The sequence below is a fragment of the Chelon labrosus genome (genome assembly GCF_963514085.1).
Source record: "Chelon labrosus genome assembly, chromosome: 4".
NCBI classification, from domain to species: domain Eukaryota; kingdom Metazoa; phylum Chordata; class Actinopteri; order Mugiliformes; family Mugilidae; genus Chelon; species Chelon labrosus.
The window spans coordinates 17,743,445-17,754,894 of record NC_140340.1 but is presented as its reverse complement, the minus strand read 5'-3'; the positions used below and the strand labels follow the sequence as shown (position 1 = coordinate 17,754,894).

The following is an 11,450-nucleotide window of genomic DNA, read 5'->3' as shown; positions in this document are numbered from 1 at the left end:
ATGGCTCGGTTTAACCCGGCTGGAATCTGGTCTTCTTTCTGACTTTTTACATTACATATCCATGTAGGCTTGATTTGTGCCCGCAGTACTACCAGTCTTCGAGAAACGATCAAATACGAGCACATAAATCTATGAAGTGATTATGACAAATGATCAGAAGCCTCGTAAATCTTAATGTCGCCCCTGTCTGGATTACGTGGTCTGAGGTGCGGAGGACCAAAATCCATATCTGGTTAACAATTACATAATTCAGTGACAACAGCTGCCATGCCTGGTTCTAATAGCTCCTTCTGAGGCGTCAGAGGATAACTCATACGGGTGGAGTAAGCAGAATTTGGAAGACGTGCTGTGAATCTTCCCTGGAGCATTTCAAATTCCGCTGCCAAAACCTAGAGGGGCGTGACGAGACGTGAGCAAAAAGCCCCGGTGACTCCACAAGCGATTAAACCAAACTTCTGGAGGTTGTGATTTCCCACCAGTCTCTCCGCTTTATTGCCAGTATTTCAAGAAAATGTACATCATGAGAAAATACGGATACACCACCAACAGCATGCATGTTCATTCTACGTAATCAAAATCCATTTTTACAATTACAAAACAAAACTGAAATTTCAGTGCAAAATAAAGTCCTCATCCTTACGTCTTAATTATTAACATAAGCTCTTTTTTTCCCAGACTGATTGCAGGTACAAAAAAATGTTCATTAAAAGACATTCAACGTTCAAAAAGAGAAAAAAAAAAAAGCACTTTGTTGCTTTTGTGCACATCTGAACCTTCATCTTTAAAGAATTAACTTACAACACATTCATGGCTATGTAATGATTAGGTGATGGCTGCCACGCTATCTAGAGTTTATGAAATCATTTCAGAAAAAGCTCTGTGAAATGAGAAAGATTGCTGCTCGGCCTCGGTGCGTTTGGGTCCTGCTGATGTGCGGAGATGTTGCAGGCGAGTTACTTCAGTAAAATGGTCGTCAGACGTGCAATAAAGGTGCCGCGCTAATTGACAACTTGGACCGATCTGTGTGCCGCCATGGTGATGTCGTTCACAAATGAGGACTTAGTCATCCCTAGCTGCGGGACAAACAGTGAAGCATAAATCAGTGTTCCGCCTCCATAACTGCACGTAACTCACAGTAACAGACACAAACACAGGCTGTGCTGGTGGCGCATTCTTGACATTTTGAGTTAAAATGCGCACGCTTGTCCTCAAAAGTGTTCGAATGCATCGTGCCGTTGTGCAGTTGCACGCGTGCGAATCCTGCGAGGGGGTACTCAAACCGGAGCTGTTAGATTCCTCAGCCGTATCAGGTTAGAGCCTTTTACCAGGCATTTCCCGACAGCGCAGCCTAATCCTTTCTCCCTCTGTTTCTCACAAATACCAGAGAGAGGTGTGGACTACTGAGTCTAAGAGAGACATCGACAAGACACACCCAAGCCCTGACAGATCTTGGCACCCAGGTTTAAGCTAGCTTCAACTCACCTTTTTCAGGAAGCTTTGCAAGTCTTTGTCTGACCAGAGCTTGTAGAGAAGCAGGGATGCAGCTTTGCTTGATTTGGGAAAATATCTAAAAAAAAAAAAAAAAAGAAAAAAGGAGGAAAACAGATAATCAGTTTGTAAATCTAACATAGATACTGTATAACATATCTTGAATAAGCTTGTCTGTACATAACCTTACATGTTTTGGCTGAGATCAGTCAGCGATTTAATCAGGTTGTTGTTTAACAAGTTCTTGTTCATCTCCGGTTTGCTCAAGAGCAGGGTGCCTGCAGTCCGGCAGGCAACGGCAAGGGTGTCATCAGACTCATTACCTTCTGAGGTGCCTTTGGTGAGGAGTCCCATCAGGTCTGGGAGCGCTTTACGAACTTCAGTAATAACGGAAACAAAACCAAGGGACTGTTACACACACGCAAACACTCATAAAACTCCAATCAGTTAATAATTTTTATATGAGCTTATTATGTTTAGGTTATAAACATATAAGAATAATTCAACCTCATTCTCACCAATGGCACTGTGCAGGTTTGGGTTCCTGGTCAAGTTTCCTACCAAACTCACGGCATTCCTCTGCAAGTTGACTTTGTTTGACTTCAAAAGGGGAGTTATAACATCCAGGCCATTCAGTTTCTGCACAATGGTCTGGCTCATTACATCAGAGACCTGTGAACACAGAGAACAAAGATCAGCTCCTAATCTGAGGAAAAAACATGCTCCACGTACAGACCGTATGCAGAGAAAAAAAAAAAAAAGTGATTATATTGCCTGTTTTATATGCCCATTGTGCAACACTGCTAACACGTTTGCTTACAATGCCTTCACTTGTGGTGAGGTTCTGCAGCGCCCCGCAGCAGGCTTCCTGTGTTTCTTCCCGCTTGCTAGATTCAAGCAAAGACAGATAAGTCTGCAGCGTTTTGGAGTGGATCAACCAGCCCGCCCCACTGGGTTGTGGATCCTCAACGACGGGGAAGTCAAAGTGACGCTGGACAGGATAAAGAACAGACCATCAGTATGTCTCCTTCCACTGATCTGTGTCTTTACACACGTTTGCATATTCACACACAAGGTCCATAGTTTGCCATACACCTGTGGCATATGTGTTTTACATGTGTACATACAAACTGTACAGCTCTCCTTTTTTTTTTTTTTTTTGCTGTAACTTAAAGTGAAATGAAAACTGCAAAACTGAAAAGACAACATGGCACACCTTTTAACACAAATCTCACAGACTCTCAGGAGGCAAAGTAAAAAGTCACACACTCCCAACTACAGTTCTTTGAAATCTATGTCTGTAATTATAATTTCTATCATGCAGGTGCAATTAAAGAACTGACAGGATATGTTGAGGCAAACTGACATTCTGCCTACAAGTATTTCTAGAGCTGTCACACTTAAAATGATCGAGTGGCCTCCAGCCAACTTTACTGTGTATCTTTGCATTTGGAAAAACAAAAAAAATAAAAAAAAAACAACAACGTCTCACCTCATGTTCTGCAGATTTGCTCTGTGAACTGAAGCATCCGATGGGGCTGCTGTCGCCCTGGTTCTGGCTCCTGTTGACCGTCTGGGCCAAAGCCGTGATCCTGTTGAACAGAGCTGGAGCCTCATCCTGCAGCTGGAACGTCAGATTGTGCAGGATGCACATACAGTTTTCTACGGACTGTTCCAACGGGAGGAAAAAAACACAGATTTAGGACTTTGTGTCCTAAGTGTTTGCGCACACAAAATCAGTATAACACAATACGAAAGGTACAGTTTTAAAGAGTATAATTCTTAAATTGTATCAAGGTGTTGAAACTTGTAAACTGACATATTTAGCTCTTAACTGTGATTTGATCAGCAAATTCAATCCAATGTTACAGTCATCCTCTAGTTACGAGTTTAAGATTGACCAAATATAACAAGAAGGACTGAATCTGGAGGTAATAATAAAATACGGTACAGTAAGTGAGTGTTGCCTGTCTAACAAAGTAGTTATCCTGCTCAGGAAGACACACGAAGGTACGACGTGCACAGTGACAGTGAAAGTTAGAGTGAAGGTGGAAAGGGCCGACAGGCAACGATGAACAGATAATATACAGGATGGTAAATGTGTTTATCTTTTGCTTACTTCACCATCTGTGTTTTCCGCTTCCACGCAGTCTTTAACGTAACCGACCAAAGAGTCGACCAGACCTCGACATTTTCTCAGCGTCTGCCTGTTGCTTTGCTTTGAACTGCTGAGGTTTCTGTTGATACATTACAAACAGACACATTAATGTAAAAGCTACTGCTGGCAAACACGTGCTTAAATATCGCTACACGAGCACAGTAGGTCAACATTTTACATTTAACACACGCGTTCGCTTATTTATCAGATTGGACAAGTTACCTAAAGGCCCTGCAGCAACGCTTTCAAGACGTAATGTAAAAAGAAATCCTTGACTTGTCTGAGATCAATGGCACCTTTCCTTTAAGGTAAACAATGTTTCATGCTATACAATGATGGATATTAATAGATCCAGGAAGTCAATGAAATGTTTTACACTGCGGCCGTGTGTGTTTACTGATGTAGTCGATAAGATCAATGCTGCTGTTGTGTGGCTGCAGGTGGCTGAACAAACTCTTTCCAAAGCAGTGAGCCTGACTAAACTGGGGGCAGGTGAGGACTTAAAAGTTTAGGAAGAGAATTCTGACTCATGCTCTGGTCTGCCAGAAAATCATTTACAATTTTTTTTTTACCAGGTAAATTCACATTCATCCTACGAAACCCACCAAATATTTAAAGAAGCATTGTTTAACATCAGCAGATTGAGAGCCTGTGTGACCAAGAGTTGAAGAACTACTATTAATAAATTACTAAAAATAGTTTTCAGTGTTGAGAATAATACTGTGTTTGGGGCATATTCACATCCTCCCTGCCACTTACACCGATCAGGCATAACATTATGATCATCTTCCTAATATTGTGTAGGTCTCCCTTGTGTCTCCAAAACAGTTGTGACTCATCAGAGAATGGACATTTTAATTATCTCACGCATATTATGATGTTCAAAACATACTAAATCATAGAATCGGCAGAGTTCCTTGATATTTACATGATTGCATAAATCCAGAATAAAACAATGCTTGGTCCACAGCTAAGCAATAAATCCTACACCTTATGAGTGCTACAACAAACCGGGTGCAATGATATTTTGTTGAATTCTTTAGCTTACCGAAGACATCCCGTGGTGTGTAAGAAGACGGCAGAGTCCGGGCCGTTACCGTGAGGCTGGTTAGGACCTGCCGTCAGGATCACGCGCTCCATTAAGACAGGAAGAGCATTCTTCAGCAGGTCTGGCTTCAGGTCCTCTGCGGAGGACAAGTTCCACAGAAGACCTGGAGAGAAAATGAAAACGTGACCTTTTTAAAACTGTCAATCAAATGCCTGCGCTAAAACATTAACAGAGTTCGTGTTGACTTTATAGGTTTACGCTCTGTAACCATTTTGTTTTGATAATGAAGGGAAAACTGCCGTGATCTCTTGTTGTAGTTAGTTGTTGGAGTTAGTTGTGTCTGCTTCCGTTTTACACATTTACTTTTCATGTTCATTGCTATTTATCCGGATTACGAGAATAACATTCAGGTGGATTCTGACAGTTTAAATAATTATTAACCTTTACAGCAGGCTTTGTGACTGACAGCAGGATATAAACAGGATTATACTATAGCCTACTCCAAACTCTCTGTCTGAATTGTTTGGTGTAGTTGTGTGTTATGTATTTACTTAGAATTGAACAGTATATTTCCGAGCTATTTTATTTTATTTATTTAACCTTTATTTAACCAGATAAAAGCCCATTGAGATCAAGATCTCTTTCACAAGGGTGACCTGGCCAAAAAGGTCAGCAGCACGAGGCACAACAGCAGCACATGTCAACACAGACCACAAAGAGCAACAGACAGAACAAAACATGCAACATGCTATAACGTGTACCTGTCAGCTGTTTGTGCAGCTCTACAGAGTCTGTGTCTCTGAGCAGAGCCACAGCATCTGCGATGCCTCCGCAGCGCTGGATCTCCTCTTTGTTCTTGTCACTTTTAAAGGACAGGTTGCGGAGGGCGGCTGAGGCTGTGTGGCTGATTTGCAAACTGGGGCTGCCCAGGAGACCCACCAAGGGAGCGATGCCGTTGAGCTTTAAGACCTGACAGAGAAGACATTTTCAGGATTAGTAGAGCTCGGAAACACAATCATTTATCACAGCAAACGGGGATTACTTTTAAATAATGAGGGAGAAAAAAAAAAAATCCTTCTCATGTGAAGATGTATTTTCCGAGACAGACTACAAGTTATAGCAGTAAAGAGTTCGTAAGTTTTTAGCAAGTTATTGTGTTCAGCCCTAGATGGTGCAAGACAGATTTGCTGCAAATTTAAATTCCAATTTTGTAACTTTCATTCAATCAAATCCTGTTTTTGATCCAGTCAGAGTCAGGCTGGTTTTCTTCCTCTGATTGTAGTAGTCCGCCATTCATGCACCGGATTCAAATTACCTTCCGAGGACTCCCAGGAAATCACTCATTATCAGCCCCGCTGTTGAACATTCACTGACAGCGTATCAGAGCCGTGTCAAGTTCCTGCTGATGCAAACATATCCTAACCGCGCTGCTTCAGATTATTATATTATATATTATTATGTTTCTGTTCGGCTCAGCTACTCACTGTTTGATGTAGTTTTGACTTGCTGTTACCGCAGTTCCCACACGAGTCACTGACTAAACCAGAATTAAAGTCTTTAGGGTTTTATTTTTAATTGGTTATGGTAATTTGACAATAATTTCAAGATAACCACGGCCTGGAGCAATAATACACAACACCTTAGCCAGGGGAGTAACTCCAGCATGCTAAAAGTTAAGTCTGAGGATCTCTTTCAGGTGAACATGGGTGGGGTCTCCCTGACAGGCTAATCATGACAAATATTCAGTATTCAGGGCGAGTAGAGGGAATTGCCAGCTTTGTCTGGAGGCACAGTCTGGAACGCAGAGAGTGCACACTGACTGAGGTTAATGTTCAACAGGAATTTATAAACCTTCCAACAGTAGCACAAGATAAAATGATGACATAATAAGAGGAAGACAAGCACACTGAGGTGTGGAGTACCTAGTAAATTATCCCGTGCAACCTACCCCTTAGAGGCGTATGATCTGAAAAGTGTATGTATTATTAGTAGTATTAGTAGTATTATTATTTTATTTTTCACATTTTATGTATTAATTTTAAAATTGCATTGTTTAGTGGACTATTCATTCATTCATGAATGGAGCCTATCCCAGCTGTCATCGGGCGAGAGGCTGGGTACGTGGATTATTTTTTGACTTTAAAAGTCAAATACTTTCTTTTCCAGTTTTTCAAATATGAGGACTTACGACTTCTCTTTGCTGTGTAATAATAATAGCATACACCGATCAGCCACAACATTAAAACCACTGACAGGAGAAGTGAATAACGTTGACCATCTTGTGGCAATTCAGTGTTCTGCTGGGAAACCTCTGGACCTGGCATTCATTCATGTGGATGTTACTTAGACATGTACCACCCACCTAGACCAGACCAGGCAGCCCCACCCCATAGCAATGACACTCCTTGATGGCAGCAGCCATCCCCAGCAGGATACACAAAAATGGTTTAGGAACAACTAAAAAAAAACAGCACAAGGTGTTGACCTGGCCTCCAAATTCACTAGATCCCAAACTGATTAAGTATCTGAGGGATGATCCACAGAGGCCCCTCCCCTCAACCCACAGGACCCAAAGGCCCCCACCAACAAAATTCTGTTGCCAGACACCACAGGACACCCTCAGAAGGCCCATGTCCATTCTCTGATGAGTCACAACTGTTTTCAAGGCACAAAGGAGACCTACACAATATTAGGAAGGTGGTCGTAATGTTAAGATTTTAAATGTCTAATGAGACAAAACAGGCACTTGGATTAAGATAATAAACACTGGGATAATCCGACCATGTAATTTCATTGTATGATACGTTGTATAATGACAAACAAAGCACTTTACCTTTACTTTACCTATAACAATACAACCAAATCAGTAACTCCTGCCAGTAATCTGTGTGATAAAGAAAGCCCTGGTAGCACACTGTAAGCTGGTTTGAGGTTTTCCAGGAGCTTGAAGTGGGTGGAGTCTCCCTGACAGGCTAATCCTAACAAATATTTGGAGTTTGGACTAACCTAGGGTCAAAAGACAATGAGTGACTGTTCACCTTTGTCTGCAGGCACAGAATGGAATGGCCCATTCTCAAAATATCCACGCCGACTAAGACTGTGACATAATAAGAGCAGACAAGCACCTCATTTTTGGCTTTGTCGTCAATGAAAGTGTTGTGCTGGATGTAGGAAGCTCCACAGTGCTGATATGTCTCGTCCATATTGCAAAGGTACTCCACGGCCTCCTTCATAGTGAGATCAGCGACTCTGCTGTTTCTGTTTGACCTGTGGAGTAAATAAAAAAATAAATACACTTTTTTTTTTTCTTTTTATATTTTGTGTGAGCCTGCAAGAATAACTAAATCATCCAAAACATATATGATCACAAGAAAAGGAAGCCACTTTTTAATTTGCACACTTACTCTGAATTAATTTTGCTCTTGGATGTGGACTCAAGGACGGGAGACCTTGAGGGTGTTTTGGACACATCAACTGGGCTGCATATGAACTGGCTCTTTGTTTTGGTCGGACCTGCGCCGTTTACAGTATACATAGATGAAGACAGAGGAGGCACTGTGGTGCTGGTTATAAACTGACTAGTGCTCCTTTGTGTCCTGTAGATGCCCTTGCCGGAGACGATGTTCTGCAGTGGGACAGCACGTTTTTGCATGGAGCGATGCCGGGCCGCGTCAGGCTCACTGCGGCTCGTGTTCTTTAGACCGACCGCCATGGAGCCACCCGGGGCGTAGCCCCTCTCATAGTAATAGGTAGAAGTGGCGGAGTTCCCCATTGCAGTTGATCTTTTGGAGCTGTTGACTATTTGTCGGTTGATGTTTTTCTCCAGGCTGAGCTGCGGAGCCAAAGAGCACACGTGTTTATACTTAAAGATGATGCTATCTCATGGAGGCTTATTTCTCCAGCAGCGAAGAGACTCGCATGGAGCTGCCAACAAAAAATCAAATTGTGGTGCACAACCCTGCGGTGCATTGCTTAGGGAGAGGTTGTAAGCCAGATCTCTGTGTGAAGATTCAAAAAGGCTCTGGAAGAATTTGAAAATGGATTTTTGAAGCACAAATGAGAGGAAAGTCGACTGGGCACAACAAATCTTGAGGCCTGAGGTTTCCATTAGAATGGAAAAAAATAAATACATTACAGATGGGTGTTTTCTGTGTTAATTCTGCAAACCTGATGCACTAAAACCTGCGTTCTGTCCACTTCTCTATCTTAAACAGTGGACAGATTAGGAATAGTGTTTATTTTCACTGAAAAATTGCAGTCCTCTGTATCATTTTTGCACTTTGCCAATTCATGCTGCGGGCCAGACTGAACCCTAACCGCAGGCCGTATGTTTGACACCTGTGATTTAGTGGAAGTAAATTAGTTCTCAGTACTTCCTTCATAAGTCACCAAAGGTGGGTTTTTGGAAGTACTGAAAAATGTATATATATATATTTTTTTTTTCACATTTAATCCATCTATTTCTTTTGGATCGTGTGATGGACAACTTTGATACTATTTTAATAATGAATTGTTAAATTCATCATTTTTGCAAAAACAAAAAATTATATAATATATTCTGTTGCCAGTCCTCAAATATACGGACTTTCCACTTTTGTTTACCATGTATAGGAGAGTGATAATACATTTAAAGGCCTAATAAGCAACTGAAAGACACCACCTTTCAATATTATTTTTTTTTGTTTAATTATTCTGCAACTTTCTAACTGAAGCAATTAATACAATAAACTTAACACAACCAGGAGAGTTTATCTTGCATGTTATTTTTTTTGTGTGTGTGTGTGTGTGGGGGGGGAACAAGAAAAAAAAACTCACACTTGTAGAGACGCCATTCCCGTAGAAGACACTTCCATTAGTCGTGCCTGAATGCAACTTCAAACCATCTACGTACATGGCGTCGCTGAAAGGGCCTGAGGAGAAATGTTGAAGGTTATCAGCTTCATCATGTGCACAACACACACCTGATTTACAACTGCCGATATTTTGCATTTACCTGTGGAAAGAAAGGCAGCTCCTATTGGCTGGTTTGGTGACATGTCTGAGCTACGATTTATGCTTAAAGATACTGGTGCCTATATAACCTGAAAGGGCAAATATAAATATAATCTAACTGTTATCCAACACCTCAGTTCCAGGCAGAGAGAAGTGGACCAAAGAGGGAACATTAAATAGTCAGAAATGTGGATTTTTGCCCATGACGCCTGTAAAGGTCACACTGCAACATGCTCAATCAGTAATCACCTATATTTAAATGATGTGACATGGAAAACATTATTATAAAATATCTTACAGCTCCATATCAAATATAGTCAGTCCTCAGTGTTTTGTCTTCATTTTATTTCATCCGTAATATATTAGGATGTGATTTATAGATTTCTAGATTCATATATGTATATGCGAGGGTTGTAGCCGGGGGTATTAGACATACTAGGGCAACAACCGACACTATCAATCTTAAATCGCTGTCCACAAACCAAGTTTTCTAAAACTGTTTAATTAATTAGATATTTTGGATTTTTATGTCTTGAGTCATCTGTTCCTTTGGACTTCCTGTTAGTTGTATTCACCAGTCTAAATGGTGTTGAAGCCTTTAAGCCATTCATTTATTATTTTTGATGGATTAAAAGTATTGAGATTGCAAGAAAAATTGTGGAGCTTTAGGTTTTGTTTTGTTTTGTTTCGTTTTTTATATATATATAATTATATACATAATTATATTATGTATAATTATTTTTAATAATTATACATAATTCATTATAATAAAAATCAGGACATCTTTTACTGGTTTCTTTGTATTTAAAGCTGTTCTTTAGATGCACTCCTGTTAAAATCAGTTTCAACTTCCACTATTTCTGTACAAGATTAGAAACAGAAAACTTTCTGATATTTCAAATTCCTGAAATCTTGGACCCCTAAAAGGTTTAAATCATTAACATAAAATGGTGTTTACGACTGGTGGTTCTAAGTTTGAATTCTGTGCAGAGTGTAAAATCCATTGAAATTTAAATGTGTGTTTTGTTTTTTGTTTTTTTTAATATTTCTAAGTACAGAAACTCCTAAATCCTCCAGGAAACCCCACCGAGTGGAATCTGCGGCCCTAGGCGTGTCATGGCTACTCTTACTTGTCGGGGACAGGGACGTGGATCCACTCCTGCTGGTGCTGGACTGCCTCGACTTTGTCCTCCTGATCGTCTGCACTTGCTCCAGGACGCGCTGCTGTCCCGATCGGCACTGGCCAGCGGATGGCAGAGCCAGCGACGTGTCGTCCACATTCCCGATGGAAATGACCGTTTTCAGTGGATCCAGGCTCGTCATTTTACTTTCTCGACATCCAGCAGTGGAGGGAAGCCCGTCAGCTGCGCAGAGTCGGTGCTGCTGCGTTAGGTAATAAACGCGCACCTTGCCCTCCCTGCCCTGCCCCGCGATCAGACCGCGCCCATGAAGACACAATAGACGTGCAAGACTCCACTCATTAACTCTTACTTTTTTTTTTCTCCTACTTCCTGAGAAACACTCCTCCATTAAGCTGCACTTTTACTTTCCATCGCCTTTGAGTATTTACAGTTCGTGCAGCCTCGTCCTATTTGCAGAGATGTTTATTAAAGGCTGTTCACTCAGCTACAAACAGCCTGGGTCTGTTTGCTTCTAGATACTATTCTAATTTTATTCAAAGTTTACGTTTATGACCTTACTAAACAATGCATTGCGGACATAAACTACACCTAAATGACTTCACTCCATCAAGATACAAGCAGC

At 41.1% G+C, this 11,450-nt stretch overlaps 1 protein-coding gene across 1 annotated transcript; it reads right to left on the bottom strand.

The window, feature by feature from the left end:
- Positions 1–350: 350 nt before the first annotated feature.
- pkp1b (plakophilin 1b) lies at positions 351–11,040 on the bottom strand. Its single transcript, XM_084543162.1, has 13 exons — positions 10,817–11,040; positions 9,510–9,604; positions 8,099–8,526; positions 7,820–7,961; positions 5,456–5,663; positions 4,695–4,857; positions 3,608–3,725; positions 2,981–3,157; positions 2,309–2,479; positions 2,007–2,160; positions 1,679–1,865; positions 1,483–1,567; positions 351–1,073 (listed from the first exon to the last, which is right to left on the bottom strand). The coding sequence occupies exons 1-13, from the start codon at positions 11,007–11,009 to the stop codon at positions 999–1,001; spliced, it is 2,196 nt and encodes a 731-aa protein (XP_084399288.1). The 5' UTR covers positions 11,010–11,040; the 3' UTR covers positions 351–998.
- Positions 11,041–11,450: the final 410 nt, after the last annotated feature.

Bases quoted from the DNA above. Each gene is read 5' to 3' on its own strand.
- pkp1b (XM_084543162.1), bottom strand. From the start codon at position 11,009: ATGACGAGCCTGGATCCACTGAAAACGGTCATTTCCATCGGGAATGTG. The intron at 4,858-5,455 runs GTACACGTTATA...TTTTCTCTCCAG, and splicing joins GCTGCACAAACAGCTGACAG to GTCTTCTGTGGAACTTGTCC. The intron at 3,726-4,694 runs GTAAGCTAAAGA...ATGTATCAACAG, and splicing joins CACACCACGGGATGTCTTCG to AAACCTCAGCAGTTCAAAGC.